General features: G+C 39.4%; 1 protein-coding gene across 1 annotated transcript in view; it reads right to left on the minus strand.

Annotated features, from left to right (window-relative positions):
- Positions 1-4365: 4365 nt before the first annotated feature.
- The window catches only part of TGFBR1 (transforming growth factor beta receptor 1), a 34393-nt gene continuing 22177 nt past the window's right edge, over positions 4366-16581 (minus strand). The window contains exons 7-9 of the mRNA XM_056484301.1: positions 10795-10919; positions 10055-10185; positions 4366-8738 (exon numbers count right to left, since the gene is read on the minus strand). Of these exons, the coding sequence (XP_056340276.1) occupies positions 8613-8738; positions 10055-10185; positions 10795-10919 (382 nt within the window). The 3' untranslated portion in view covers positions 4366-8612. The remainder of the gene's footprint in view (positions 8739-10054; positions 10186-10794; positions 10920-16581) is intronic.

A 16581-nucleotide genomic window follows, 5' to 3' on the forward strand; every position in this document is an offset into this window, starting at 1 on the left:
CTCCCTCCTTCCTTTTCCACCTAAGCAATTTCATTAAAGGAATTTTATCTAGCTTGAGTTCAAATATTTTCTGGCATGCTATCATAAACCAATACAGAGGCCTACTTCTGTAAGTCACCCCATGAATCTTGCAACCACATCTTATTTAGAACAGAAAATTATAAAGAAGGAATAGAGCATTACAGTTTGCTGTATTTTACTGTACACTTTAGGACTGCTTTGTTTGTAAAAACCTAGGAGAGGTTTTGAACATTAAGGATACTGGAGTCAGTCCATATCAATGGAGACATTTATTCTGCAAACTTCAAGCAGACAACAGACACGTTTCATCCTGTAAATCTGGAGGAGTAAGGGGCCAAAGCAAAAGCAGAACAACCACGTGTGAAGTATTCTGTGTGCAGGGGTGCACAAGTAAGGGAGCTCATACCAAGAGAGATCTGTGAGAATTCTTCTCCTCTCATCCACAATCATGGCAGGACTTCAAGGAGGGGGAGACCCACTGCTGGGTAAAATTTCTCAGTGATGTCTCCAGTAAAGAGCCAGGCTGTACAAAAAGCAAGAAAACCTTGAGAAATTGCAGAGAAAAAGAACCTGTTCAAATGTATTAAACCAAATCAACTGCCTCCAGCTTTTCAAGTGGCTTTCTGACATGGAGCAGGAAATGGAACTGTGGGGATACAGAGAGAACTGAGTGCCAGTAATTCAGCACACACGATGGCAGGCAGAATTTTGCATTAGCTAAAACAGAGGGGTGAAGTGAGCAAGAGAGCAAGATGAGTGCTGGAATTGTCTTTCTCCATACTACAATACTAAATACACACAAAATGCAACACAGAAATACCAAGATAATTATTCCCAACAGAGAAGATCCACTGGATGAAAAAAATCCCCAAGCTGTCATTCAACTTCTTAAAATGAGTGGCATGATGTGAAAAACATTGATATATAAACATTTATCAGTTGAACCACATATTAAATAAGTTTCTTTAACTTCATCCAGGTTTCAAATGGTCTAAAGGAAACATCTGTTCTTAATTTGACAGGTATCAAATATACTGCTTTTAGCATATATTATTTCTTCTTAAAACAATTTAAAGGTATTTTCAGTTGCTGAATGAAACATCAGTGAAAGAGGAAAGAACAAAACACATCTGGCCACATGAAACTGCAAAAAAAAAGGCTGCAGCAACACATCATTAGGAAGGAAGAAATCATTAAGAGCCTAACCATTGCTTTTGTGCTAGAACTCAAAGACTAGTAGAACGATGGGCAGAGACATGTTACTTTCCTGGAACTTTATTTTAAAATGGCTTAGCTGTTTGTACAGTTACACTGATATTTTCTGTATGCAAACACTCAGGTAAATTTTACCATATGAGTTTCCTTGAGTATTGTACTTCAAGCCTCCTGCAACTGCAGCAACAGTAAAGGCAGCAAAGCATCCACATCTCCTTCTCAAGCATCCTCTTAACTGAAGAACCAGAAGAGATGGACTTCAGGAGAGAGGCTGTGTGCATACTGCACATACTGACAACACAGCCTGAAGAAGTTAAAAAAGAAATGTTGCAATATGTTCTTTGCAACATTCCCTTCTTCTTCTTGAAGTTCACAGAATCACAGAACTGTTAGGGTTGAAAGGGACCTCTGAAAAATCTCCTAGTCCAACCCCCTTGCCAAGACAGGGTCACCTAGAGCAGGTTACACAGGAATGTGTCCAGGTGGGTTGTCTCCAGGAGTGTCTCCAGTGAGGGAGAAGTTCAATACAGCACAGAGGGTTTTGAGAAAGAGCTGTGCTTACCTGCTCTACCAGCAATGATACCAGGCTTAGGAGGCTGCATGCCTGTGATGAGCCTCAGCACAAAGAGCTGAGAAAAAAGAGATGGAAATTTGCAATTCAACATTATTATGGCAGCAAAGAGACCAACAGTCCATGGACCTGTCAGACCTGTATAGATGGAAATGAGGGTGTCTGTAAGGTCAACCAATACAAAAAATTAAAGCCTTCTATCATCTAGCGTGAGCAAGAGTTATCTGTGCAAAAAAACGCATAGGCAAAACATTTTCCTGAGCAGAGGTAAGAAAAAGGTAGCTCACTTTCATGGAAAATTGTCCAGAGAGGTTCAGGAACTGAATCCCACCGACCCTTCTGGTAACAGCAACAGAAAACTCTCTTCATGGAAGGAGGTGTAGGTCAGAGAGTCCAAGCCACAGGAGGGCAATAACAAAAGAAAGCACAGCTTGATTGCACTCTTTGGAAACGTGCAATTCTGTGGTATCACAGAATTCTTGCCATTCTTTACCCCATTCCTGTACTAATTAGGAATCTGAACAGTGGCACTACACATACGTGTTTCCCGTGCCCATAGCGTAGAAGGGAATGGGAAAATTTCATAAATGCAAATTAGCACCTGGGGATGTCCAGAGCAACAGGTAAGTTATTGCAACAGACTCAACTTGGTTTTTGTCTCCAGCTCTTGTTTTATACCTTAAGACTGTAACTTACTGCCTTTGCTTTCTAGGTTTTAAGATACTTAATTTAATACTGCAATAAAGATGTTTTTCTAGTCCCTGTGGGTAGGTGACCAATGTCAAGAATCAAACAGTGATGCCCAGTTGGTGTGCTCAGACCCAGAACTGAGTTTCTCAGGCAGGAAGGGATTTAAAAATAAAAGAAGATGCTGTGCTGGGCACAGACAGACTGACATACTGACTAGTCTGCTATTTATAGAAGATCCACCCTTTTTATCTTCTTATTCCTCTATTTTCCCATGCTCACTCCTCTCCAGGTCACCTCTCCCTTTCCCTGTCCTTTTTCCCTTCACTATGCATTCCACAAGTCCTGCATCCTCCTTAGATTTAAAGGTGTCCTTCTAGCTTATTCACCCTCATTTAAAAACCTACATAAATATATTTGATATTACATAAAGTTGAGTATCACATGCCTGATTCTTGAACTGCTTACACAGTCTGCTACCGGCAGGTAGATCTCATTTTCCTAATTGAGCTAATTAGAAACACATCTTGAGGATGCCAACTCTTCATTAGAAGAGTGAGAACTCTTCTAATACCATTAAACACTGCAATATTCCATAGGAACTTATCAGTATGGTTTGCTCCGGCTTTTTTTTTTTTCCTTCTTCTCAAGAGAGGTAATGATTTCAGGTATCATTTCACCTCAGAGACTGGAGATTTAAATCTTATTTTCAAGAAACTCTGAAGATTTATAGAGGTGTGGGTTTCTTGAGTACTACTGGATTTGCAGTCAGGCAAGCTGACAAAGGAGATGCTGTGCCAATGTTTCTTATTTTTTCCAACCTGGACTTGGGAAAAACTCCAGCCACTCCACGACAGAAGTTTGAGACCCAAAACCCCAGCAGCCCATCATGGTAAGGGGAGTTGCAGTGTGAGATTCCTGTAAACCTTTACCAGCAAAACAATGAACACTGTTAGGTCCAGCTAAAACATTATGGCTTAGCTGGATAGATAAAAAAGGCTTGCAAGAGCACTGAGTGAGAGATTTGGAATTTCTGATTTCCTATTTAAAAGTAATCTATTTTCTACCAGGACCACTTGTATGCTACACTATACTGGGTATATAACTGTACATCAACTACCAATGTCACAAAAATTGAGAAAAGGAAATTTGTGGTACTCACCTGGTACTGCATAGAAGTGGTTTATTTATATATTCTTTAGTTATGCATTATATATTCTTTAGATATGCAGTTTGAAAGGAATGCAGTATTTGACATAGCCAGAGGCTTTCTCTGGACACCTTATGGCTTCCCATTGTGGAGAAAGTTTGCTAGAAGAAGCAATTTTTGGTAATTCTGTCTGAGCCAGCACTGAAGGATTAATCTAAACTTATGTGAGGGCAATATGTTCTATTTTTGTTGTGTCTAAATCTCCACTTTCCAGAAATGTAACACAAGACTGAAACTGAGTTTTGTACATAAACAATCCGCTCCAACACAAGCTGATTTTACTTTCAGTTCTGGGGTGCACTGAGGTGCTGAGCTGCTTAAGCAGACTAAAATAGACTAAGTGTTCTTTCTATGCAAATATAAATGTAGAGAGGGAACAATTTGTCATTACTAATTTTGTCCAAGAGATGAGAGATAGCAGCAATGTTCTTATACCAACATTACTGTAGGAGGCAAGAAAGGCATGCACTTTATCATTATGTACATAGCACAGATGAGATGGATTGCCTTGGCAGTAGCAAATCTTTTTAGCATTTTTGTACTAGAAGAAATTCATTCTGAGGAACGGAATTCACAGTAAACCCACATTTTAGCAGATAGGAATATCACACACAAACCTGTATCTACCTGCAACTTCTTGTTCTGAAAGACAACTCACGCATTTTGAAAAAAGTTATTTATTTTCACTGCTTTAATCTCTCTACTGTAGTGTTAGCACTTAACATAAGTATCCACTCTTCTACTGTCCTATTTACAATCCATTGAAATGTATACTCTACAAATACAATACATATTTTCAGAAATGTAAGGGAAATGCACAATTTGGTAAGGTTTAAAAAAGTGACACTCATCTGTACAGGATCCTCAAATCATCAAAAAAGTAAAATTTACAAGGCAGTATCCACACAGCTATGTAAGGGCAGGTGCTACAGTGACAAAGCAGCAAACTTGCTAATACAATAAAATACAGAAAATAAAGTGTTTTGGGGCACCAGATAATACACTTAGTACCACTGAAGTCGTAAATTTAGTAATACCCATATTTCTAGAAACATGTAACTGCAAACCTGGAGAACATTCTGAAAAATATTAAACATTATATACACATGAGGTAAATGTACCTTGGTCTTTTAAGAGGTAATTTGAGTTTAAAGCAACAGATATGGTTAAGGGGTTTTTTTGTTTGCTTGTTTTTGAAACAAAATGATTAACACCTTGCAATCATTTCAATGGCACAATATAAACAAGGAGCTAACTAAAAGGTGAGTTTCATGGCAATCACACTCAGAGCCATTACTGAAAAAATAAAATAGCCTCTTACTTCATTTGACACCTTCATGTCCCCATACAGTCAATCCCAACGTCTTTACTTATATACAAAGTCTTTCTTAGGATTACAAGCAGAACCATTGGAGGGTGACAGTGTGTCATACTTGGAGAGTCTGCTTGAGAAACATCCCAGAATTCCAGCTTTTAAGGTTGGAAGGTCCCTGAAGAATTCCAGCATTTCAAAAATGACATTTCAGGCTTTTCAGCATCAGACCATTTCCAATGCTCCTTGTTCTCCATGTTCATATGCAGCTGGTCACAAGTCTGTAAACCAAACTGAGGCTTCAATGCTACTAAAATGTAAAGTTGATTAAATAAAAAAAACTTAAGTGAATGTATAATGCATGTAATATTTACAATAAACATTTGCATCAGTATTAATCAGAAACTGTTTTGGTATATACTTGAAATGATACAAAATTAATATTTTGAATGCTAAAATATTTTGGTCCCCCTGGATTTCCAAGAGCAGATCTGGTGATATTACAATCTTAATTTAAAAAATACTTATGTGTACCTGTGTCCATATATATAAGATATGATCTTACACAGGTAGCACTTAAAGTTACATAATATATACAGACACAGCCTTTGTAAAAGGTGTTCAGTTCATATAATGGAAAAGAAGAACAAAGCTTGAAGTTGTGGTGTCAGAACTGAGGATACATATAGCTCTATTCAGAATTTTCCTGTTCTGCAGTCCAATAGGAATGATAACTGTACTGAAATACTGTTCCATATGTTATACACTGTGTCAAGCATCCTTCTGTGCTTTGTTTTTGCAGGCTTCTGTTACAAAGCTAAATTTTGAACAAAGAAAGAACAGTTGCTAGCAATTCAGGAGAATGAAGATTTGCAGGTGGTTGAGACAATATAACACAGTTATATTATTGACAGAATCATCTGTGTGCCATGATGCTGCTCAGCTGCTGTACATCCTCTTTGAAATGCAACAGAACTGTTCCATATATTTTAGGAAATTAAATGTTATGCTGGTAAGGTTTTGTGGGTGCTAAAAAAGCCACTAAAAATTACTTGACGAATTATTCTGCAAGCTCTCCTGTTATCACCAAAATTACTACAGAAATGTGAGGCAGGCCAGTAGCCTGATATTTCTGAAGTAGGAACTGTACCATTTGTATCTGGTAAGGACCCCAGGACAGCTATGAAACTGTGATATGTAACAAAGTTACAAAACAAAATTTAAATTGCTGACTAGGAAGCTTTGAAATTGGCATGGATAGCCTGACCTATTTTCACGATGACCTGTTTTCTTTAAGTATCTGTACAGATACATGGAACATGCTAGAGAGGCTGCCAAGTAGACAGGCTTGGGCGTTGCATTATATTCAAACACTTTTTTTTGAACAGTCAGTTGAAAAACTCTGGGGTGCACAACTGTCCATGTGCACAATGGCATAGTTTATTTAAAATACCTACATGAAGTAATTTTTAATCCAGCTTTGATTGACAGAGGCCTGAAGCACATAAGCCTGACTTCTCAGATAATGCCAAACAAACATAAGCGTGACAGCTGTACGTATGTTTAAGCCTAATTGTTTTCTAAGAACTCCTCTTATTTCTCCCTTTTCTCCTGGATACTGTCTTCCAATCTGAATAAACTCCTCCATTTTGTTGTTGAAAAAAAGCATTTCATTATTCATTATTTGCAGTTCGGCCTCTGAAAGTGTGTAATTCTGACATCATTAAAACTTATCTCCAAGCAAGCAGTAAGAATATGGAAATACACAAAAATTAAGTGTTAAGGCTTTTCTTGGGTAAGGCTTGTGTCACCTATGCAGCCTCTTCTTCCAGGGCCTCATTCCTCTTCCTGCTTTAGCTGCCACACATCACAGACCATGGCACAGAACCTGCTGCCAGCAGCCACCCTGCCACTGCTACCTTCTTGGTAACAAACTCTCAGTGGGCTCTGTGCTGATGGATGGAAAGGAAGCTAAGTTAAAGGCTGCATAATGGGATGGGTACTGAGGTGCTCTGAAGAGTGGCAGGTTAGGCAGCATATTAATTACCAGGCATATTTACATTCTGAAATGCTACTGTTTGTTTTGCGCACTAATGAAACAAAAGGTCAACCAGACTCTTCCTAAAATTGCAATTAAAAAACATATCCCAGTAACAGCAGGTTTTTGTGGTACATCTGGGCAGGAATCAATTTGATTTCTAAACAAGTTTGTGAAAATGTTATGATGCTCTTAAAACTCAAGGAAATCTTGACTAAAGCCATGCATATTCTTCTGTGTTCTTATGACAACACAAGCCACCATAAGCTTTGTTCTTCTAACAATGAAGAGGATTGCTGGAATCCCCTGATATTTGTATCCAAAGACCTGCAGCTCACCACCTTCTCTAGCTCACCACTTTGTGTATGAGGCACACACAACATACATGCACATAAAATTTAAAAGCAGCTTAGAACTGTCTAGTACAAAAGCCCAAATAACTTTTCTCTAATGACACGTGAATTTAAACCTTGTATAATTGCAAATATTGTTCTTTGCGCCTTAAGACTCGGCAGAACAGCACAGAAAATATGCTTTTCATACTTATTTAATGAAGCAAAATCTTCCTTAACATTTTACTTTTCTTGCTACTTTTCTGAAGCGGATAGGTACTTCAAGCATTCTAGAAGTACCAATTGATTTAAAAAAAATCTTATATATAATTATGACTCGTAACTTGACAATTACAAAATATGACAGTGAATTTACCAGCCTACACTATTTAGAACTCCTGCAGTGGTTTCAAGAGTCAGATTTTGGTAAAATTGAAGATATTCCATCAATTATGTACTCACTGTTGCAATGAGTAAGACTTAGATCTTAGCTAGGCAAAGGAATAACTTAACTTGTATTTTTGAAACCAAAAGTACCATAGGCTTTGTACATCCCTACTATTTTGCATTAAAAGACTCAAAAGTGGCACTTACTGGTGTAATACAATCTATTTTGAAGGCAATGTAGTGTTCCGAAAAAGTGGAAAAAACCCAGTAATCATGTATAAAGTATAGTTGCATAAGTCATGTTCCCACAACTGAATGAGGTCGATTTGTAAGTCAAGGTAAGAGTTCAAAAGATGCACTACCTTATCAGCTAGCAAGGTATACTCCAATAGTACACTCACAATCTGAATCAAGGAATTGAGACAGTGGTTCAGAGTAATCAATGTACCAGGCAGGAATAAAGTTGCTTTAAGAGCCATCAATGCACTGCAGAACAATATAGTGAACCAGTTTCATTTTAGAAGTGACCTCCTACTTTTAGCACAGTTAATTAGCACAGACCAGCTATCAACTTCCCAAATAAAAAATTATAGATTAACAAAGCTAGAGTACATGATGCTTTGTAAGTAACCTGGGAAAGAGGTTCATAGTGCACAGAAAGACCCAACACAACTGTTTAGCACATCCACAAAAATCCTAACAAGTGACGTTCCTATGAAGTACTAAAAGGCAGCAATATCCTTCTGTTCCCCCAGTGAGGTAGAACAATTAACCTTCTTAACACGCCACTCTGGTGCAGATAGGGATTTTTACAGTGTTCTTCGGTAGCAAATCCAGGATTACATCTTGATCCCCTCCTGTTGACTAAGTTGTGATAATGTTTTCTTAATGCGCAAAGCTGTCAGCCGAGCGGCTCCGTTGGCATACCAGCATTCCCGCATAATTTTTGCCATCACTCGCAACGCCTGCAAAGGAAACACAAGTCATTATATGCACTGCTGTTCCAGTGTAGCCCATGCAACTGCTGCTCTGGCATTTCTGAAGTCCACTACTGCATGGGAGAGTGTGCTGTTTTAAAAAAAAAATTTAAAAAAAAAATCTTTATTTACAGCAAGTAAAACTCTCTAAAACACTGTAAAGCAAACCTGGGATTTTTCAGTAGAATTTTGGCTCATGAAAAGAACATTTTAATGAAAAATTAGTAGCTTGTCTGCAACTGTGTTCTGAATTTTCACACCAGATAAAAATACACTCTTTAATTGTGCCTGCAGTTAAGGAATTACTTCAATGCATAACAATTAAGTTCATGAGCTGTCTTCTTCAAATTGAAGCTCTGCAAGGATTCTAAAAATTTTTGAAGTCTTTTAATCCTCCAAACAACCATTCTTTGAAATCTGAGTGCTTCTATGTGTTATTTGTAACAAAGCAAATATAAAAAATGGCAGATGAAATAAAGTTACAGCTCTACATTCCAAAATACCACAGAAGCTATATTAGTCATTTCAATCCCCATAGCTTCCTGTCTCCCAGTTTGTGGGTGCATTCATCACCTCTCTCCCTTTCCTGTGTGCTCTTGCCTGACTCTTTATCTCAGCCATGCATTCATTCCATGTGTGCCACAACCCAGGTTCCCTCCTCTATCCAAAGCACTTCACCCTTATCAGTACCCCACTGTAGCTGCTCCTGCACTGGCTGTAGCCCTTGCTGGGCTCCCAGACCAGTGCTGTGGAATATTCCCTCTGACCACTTTGGGTCAGCTGTCCCAGCTCTTCTCCCTCTCATGCTCTTGTCCACCCCCAACCTACTCGAGAAATGGAGAATGCCTTGAAGCTGAGCAAGCACTGTTCAGCAGCAGCTAAACCATCAGGCTGCTATCAGACTGTTTTGGTCACAAATCCAAAACACAGCATTGTGCAGCCTGCTATAAAGGACATTGACTCAGTCCTGGCCAGACACAGTACAATTTATTTGCAATGCTGCTTCCTGCATAATGTAATTCAGACCAGCTCTAATTTGTATTAGCATCATTATGCTTCACAGGAAGAGATCCTAGAATCCTCCATGCAGAGTTAGTTATTAACTTCTATGAAATTACATTTAAATACTTATGTATAACCAAGGAACAATGCTTTTAATAAAACCATAAGGATTAGAACGAAATTAATTAAGTTCTCCTAAAAGCAGCTCTTCTCCCTTGAACAATAAGCATGATTTTTAAGCCACTGAAATCACTAAAAGCTCTAGTGTCCATTAAAGCAGCTTTAGAAAGGTTAGTTAATACCTCACAGCTCTGCCATCTGTTTGGAATATTGGGCCTTAGCTTCTGTTCACACACAACTTTCCTCATTTCTTCAACAGAAGGGTCTGAAGGAACGAGGTCATAGTATGGCAACTGGTAATCTTCGTGGATTCCTGTAACAGATTGAAAACAGCTTTATTTTAACTAACACTGGATTACATATTCTTCACTTTTGACTGTGTTCCTTATCAGTACCCTACCAGTTTTTGCTTTTCATTTTAAAAAATTACATCACAGTGACTGACAAATAAATAAACAAAAATCCTTAACCATACCTTAGGAGTGTTCACATTACCCTTGAAGGCTACATCAAATCTTTCATATGCTATACTAAAACCATAGTGCTTCAGAGCACACTATAACAGCATGCTTCATTTTAAATGAGGTATAGATTTATCTGAACACATTGTAGCTAGGTATTACAGTGTTTGCCCCTTGCTCACAAGAGTATTAAATTTCACCATTTTCTCCCCTCTATGTAAATATTTAGAAAAAAAAATTAAAATAGACAAGAATATTTCCTATTTTCTTCAATAAGTATGGTTTGTCAGTCTAGAAAGAGGTTGAATAGGCCAGTTATCATTTACAGGATTAACAATTAATAAAGTCTGAGATGGACTGGCTATTACTTTGCACTGTTTTTTGAGCAAACTATTTTCAGAACCTGAATAAGTTCCTTATAGTTCCTTAATATGTCCCATTTTGTAAAGATTGCCACATACCACCAATTGAACACCGCCGAGCTATTTCCCAAAACACTAATCCCATTGCATAGATGTCTGCTCGTTTGAATGACTCAAAATGTTTCATGTTTATGGAATCATCTAGAACTTCAGGAGCCATGTACCTGTGTGGAAAAAAAAATAAATTCATAAACACTTAAGAGTAGAAAAAATTCAGCACTACTGATAAGCTTGAATACAAAATAATGTATTTTTGTGGAAAAGGAGATAAACAAAAATCTGCTTCATTAAGGTTATTCAGTCAGACAATTCAATGTAAACGGAAAAGTAAATTCAGAGAAAGAAGTAGAGAAATAGGGGGAATAAGTAAAATGTGAAGTAGTGAACAACTAGAGTCATAAACCTGATAGGCAAGCCACAACCAAGAGAGTGACAAAGACTGAAAGTCTCCAGCTCCTCACTGACAGGCTATTAAGAAACTCCAGGCATGACTTTATAGAGGTGCAGTGTGGATGTTGTGACTGCTAACAGGAGGGAAACAAGAACACCACGAGGATTGAGGATATTGAAGGAAGGCCTGTCCAGTGATGCAATGCTTATCAAGAGATATGCTTATCAGGAGAAAGGGAACAGAAGTTTGTCAACAGACAGAAAAGGGTAGCAAAGGGGCCAGCTGCATAACAGGTTGCCAGTCTGCACATCCTCACCACTGTATCCTATTTTATTAAATCCTAACTACTCTGTGCAAACTCACTCTCAAGCCTACATTCACTTGTTCTCTAAGAACTGTATGACAGCAACTGGAGGCAGGAATGAGTCTGTTCAGGTCTAGCAACTGGAGCAGCACAAGGGATGAAGCTGAAACTAGAGAGAAGGAGGTGCTCAACATCAGTAGCTGGAAGGGGAACTGCTGGTCCTAGGAGCACGTCTGCAGGTGGTAAAAGCACATATCTGGAGCTACTGTGGGGGGACCACACAGTAGTGATTCTGTGAATGAATTCTGGGCCAGCAGCTGTAGTCTGCCAGAAAGTAAAGGAAACCCTACTGCCAGCAACTGGAGCAAATGAGTGTGTCTGCTTCAGCTACTGAAATAAGACCATGGATCACAGGCTTCATAGTCACAGCCTACATTTACCAGCTACAGGGGAGAAAAGGGATGAGAAAAACAGAGTAAGGGTCTCAGCACCAGCAGCTGGAGTGGGAGTCACAGCTTGTAAGGTCTGCGTGCCACCTGCTGGGCTGGGCCAGAAGGTTTGCATTTCCCCAACCCTTCACAGCTGATGTGCAGGGCTGTAATTCACTAACAACCTTCAAGCTGGTCTAGCCAGCACCCAGGGAGCCCAGGCAGGGATATTTGCCAGGGCAAGGGCCCATGCTGCTATTTGAGGGAATCTGCACCTAAGAGTGCATACAAATACATCAGCTGTTTGCTGCTGTGCATTAACCCACCTGGGGAGTACAAGATCCACAGAGCACAGGAAAGGGCATTAGACACAGCAAGCCTCAGGTGGATGGTTGAGGGGCTCAAAAATGTGCATGGATTTGTGAGGCTGCAGAAGGGAGTACGTACTTTCACTAACAAAGTTCAATCCTGATCAGCTGAGGAGAGGGAAGGAGACTTGGCTGTCTATAGCTATGTTTTATACAAGTTCTGACAGTGTTCTATGTGGGTGTTGAAGACAGCACATGGTGCATAGCAATCTGTATAATCAGCCCTGTCATACTGTATATGTCTGTGCATGACTGGTTGGATCTCAAGGAAGAAAGCAGCAGCCACATCCACGGGCCTCAGATGAGCAGAGCCCCAGCCCTTTGGAACACACCAGGTGGGCTCCAGAGGTCACACAAGAGGAAGCCCCAGCTCCCATAATCTGACAAATTATAGCAGGGACTTAGAACATCCCCTAACAAGCCTGAGGCAGGAATAGACAAGAAGTGCTGGTTAAGAAACCAATGCTGATAATTTCTTGAGAACAAAAGGCCCCCAATCATAGTATCTGATTCTTCATCATACAGTCAACAAATCCCACCCTAAACCATGCTTTCTAAAAAATTAATAAATCCTTAGTGAGTTACAAATTAACAGCAGTGCTCATTAATTTGATCTACCCATATTTCTAGCAAGAAAAAAACTGTAACAAACTTTCCTCTAAGAAACATGGCCTGAAAACCAATTATGGCATCCAGGTGGTTGTTACCTTGTTTAGTAAGTCTGACATATCAGTGTGCAGCCAGAACCCTAACCCTCTAACCCCAATCCTTACTGCAAGAGCTACTGACAGCAGCATCCCCACTGGCTGCTAGAAAGAATCAATGTTATTTGCTACATGAGATCAACATCGGTGGTAGCAACACTCTCTCATTCTGCTAGGGTTCTGGCAGCTAAATCCAGCATGTGATGTTTAGCAGAGTTCAGTGTGTTTCCACATCACTGCCCCAGCAGTCTCAAGCTGACATATCAATGAAGCAGGCCAACAGTAGCACTTGGGCTTTGAAGAGCAGTGTTGACTGGCAAAAGCAACATGTGCAGATTAATGGAGTGGAATACTGTGCCAGGAAATAGCTCTACCTCTGGAACAGCCACAGAAGCCTAGACACAGTATCATTTAACCAACAGCATACCAGGATTTTCTTTTCCAGTACCAGGCATGGTAGGCAGAATACAAGACACACTACTTAAAAGACATTTCAGGACTATCACACCTCTCAGAACTCCCTTAAGACATTACTGTGTCTTACAGATATTACATAGATACAAGGAAGCAAGACCTATCAAGATAAGTAAAAAAAAAAAATGTAACCAATAGTTGCATATGTTCTGAACTACCCAGAACTTCAACAAAGTTTGTTGAGATGAGAATTCTCCTAAGGCGTACAAATTCCTCACAAGTAATAAACACAGCACCAGCAGAGGACAACTGTCTGAAGATGAGTGTAAGATTTACTTTGACAGTATTCATTGACTGGAAGTAGACTATTAAGTATTGTTGCAAACAGTATATGGACAAGGCCCAAATTGTTCGGGTCCATCCATATAAAAAATGTTTCAATCAAGAATGCAAGATTGTGGCTTTAATGCTCTCCAAGGATTCTGCATTACTGGATACTCTTATGGTACCTCATGGGCTTTACACTGTCAGTGATTATCTTGGAGCCCAGCAGAAAGAATATTTGTTCTATCTTAAAGTGGCATGACAATGGAAAGAGTGATAGACCTGATAAAAACAAACTAGAAATCCAACCATGGTGCAAGATGTCAGACAGAAATACTAAACAAGCTGTAAAGGAGATTGTCTCAACTTCTGTGAACCATCCAGAGAGCAAGGCTTTTAACGTGAAAGATCATAAGAGGCCTGAATGTGGCAAAAAATCCCCTTCCTCCCATGTGAGTTCCATTGGCAGACCTCTTACCATGGTCCTCCGTCAGTGCATTTAGATTGGCTTTGGCTTCCCTGACACAGAAAGGTGAATGGCTGCAGAGAGATTATTGCTGGAACAAGAGGCAAAAGGCAAGGAGGGTCATGTAGTGAGGTCAGCAGCTCAGCCATTTCATGGCTGTTAGACAAAAGGGAGAGAAGTAGGCATCTGCTTGTCAGCTTGTGTCGGAAATGCATTGCTTGGCAGAAGCAGTGTCTTAGATGCCGGAGACAGCAACTCTGTAACAGAGTAACTCTGACTCGCTGAGCAAGGTCTGCAGCTCAGTATCCTCCAAGAACAAAATGATAAGTCTACAAAGAAGGGTACAAAGTATGTTGAGCACAGTCTTGTCAAACTTTGCATGCCTGCTGACCGCTTTTTCCCATCTCTTTTAGTCCATAAGCTCAGTACTAATTCTTTAAATTTCTTGTACAACAATAGGGAGCTTTGTGTCATCAAACAGAGCCACAAACAACATGTTGAGTGGCATTTCCCTTCATCAAGCCTATACTCTACAAGGTAGAATTCTGCCCATATTTTGTTTAGGTAAACTTCAGAGAAGCACCAATGGTAAGAATTTGCTGCCAAACTTCTTTTGAAACACAACCTATTTGAACTATTAAAAGTAACAGCTGAACCACACTTCTAAAAATAATAGAAGGAGAATGAGGGTTTTTTTTACTTGCCTCAGGGAGTGAGAGAGGGATTCTATTTCCTTCTCAGTTTAAAGCTCAAGTTCCCTGCTTTATGTTGCAGGCTGAGCTGTGAAAGCACACAGTTCACCCCTCTGGTAAAGCTAAGCCTCTGAACAGAAAAGAATAAAGTCAGAAAATTCAGTCAGAAAGAAGGATCATCAATTTGACTCAACACCTTGATCACTCACACAAGAGTAAGTCTACTTGCTCCCTAGACACACATTTTTACAACAACCATTAGAAAAACAGACTTCACCAAGTTTCCCTGAACTTGTCCGCAGAACTTCCATGTGCAGAAGAGGTACCAGCAGTGGCAGTGGGAGTTAAAACTGTCACTGAACAGGTAAGACTTGAACTGTAGTATGAAAAATTAATCAGAGGTACAGAGTTACTTACCTAAGAATGCACAAGAGGAAGGGTCTCTGCCTTTTACAAGAATGAGCAATTTTCAGAGAGGTAGAAATGACTAATGTCTTTAAAAGGGGAAACAGATTTAGCTCTCCTGCTGCCCACAGCAGCAAGCAAGAGTTGCTACAGCTTTACCCTTGTGAAGAAGCATAAGGCAGATGAACAAGCAATTTAATAATGCCTATGCATGAAAAGATCTGGTAAGTGGGATCTGCAAACAGCTGAAAGGATGCTTTCTCCAACAACTAGACTAAAGAAAGTAACTGATTTGTACATAATTTTTCTTTGGATGTAGGTGTGGTAGAAATTTCAAAATCACACGTGGCATGTACCCTGCACGCCACTAAATTTGCAATGACAAATTCCCACGTAAGCATGCTGTTTACTGGAGACTTTGAGAAGGAATAGTACTCAGTACCTTATAATCTAGGAGTTGTTCAGAAAATAAATCTTATCTGACCATTTGTGTGGTACTTTTAAAACTGGCAAAGGACTAGTACAGCAGAGCTCTAGAACAAAGGAACTTCAGCAATACAAGTGTCAGTAAAACAAATTTTCAGTATACATTCTAGAAGCTTTAGCTAACTTAGTCTTACAATAACATTTAAGGGTTTTTTCCCCTTCCAAAAAGACACAGCTCAAGGGGCATCTTAGTTCACTGTAAAACACCAACCAACCTCCCACCCCACAGTACAACTTACTAAAAGGATATCTATAAAAAAACCTATAGGCATCAGAAGAATGAAAAGTTTCCCACATCCAAAATGCTTGTTGTGGTTCACTGTTAGTGCTCCTATCTCTGTATGCTGTATAGCTGCATGGATTACTAAGGGAAATTTATTTATAGCTTCCAGTTATTATTGCCTGAAAGTTCACCAGTGATAAATGACTGACAGTAAGTTTTATTGCACTTGTGCTGACTAACTTAAACAGCTCTGAATTCTTCTGATGGAAAGGAACACCTGTATTTCCAAACTCAGAAAAAGCTTTTAGGAGAGACTATATTGACTCACTCACTTAAGATTCTATTTATGCATTAGATGACAAAGATGATTGTTTTAACTTCTTGCATTTCTCTCAAAAATGTGATTCCAAGACAGCCCTTGTCCAAGACTCTGTGCCTTGTGTGCTCTACCAGACAGGCTTCACGCTGAAAACCACAGCTTTTTACTGTCAATATCCTGTCTTGCACTCCTGATTGGGCTGCAAGTAACAGTTCCATGCAACACATGGCAAGAAGAAGAAAGAAAGAACACTGAAGTCTCTAAAATAGTCAGTCATGAAGTCTCTTAATTGTTTGAATACA

The sequence above is a fragment of the Oenanthe melanoleuca genome, chromosome 2 (assembly GCF_029582105.1).
Source record: "Oenanthe melanoleuca isolate GR-GAL-2019-014 chromosome 2, OMel1.0, whole genome shotgun sequence".
Lineage (NCBI taxonomy): Eukaryota > Metazoa > Chordata > Aves > Passeriformes > Muscicapidae > Oenanthe > Oenanthe melanoleuca.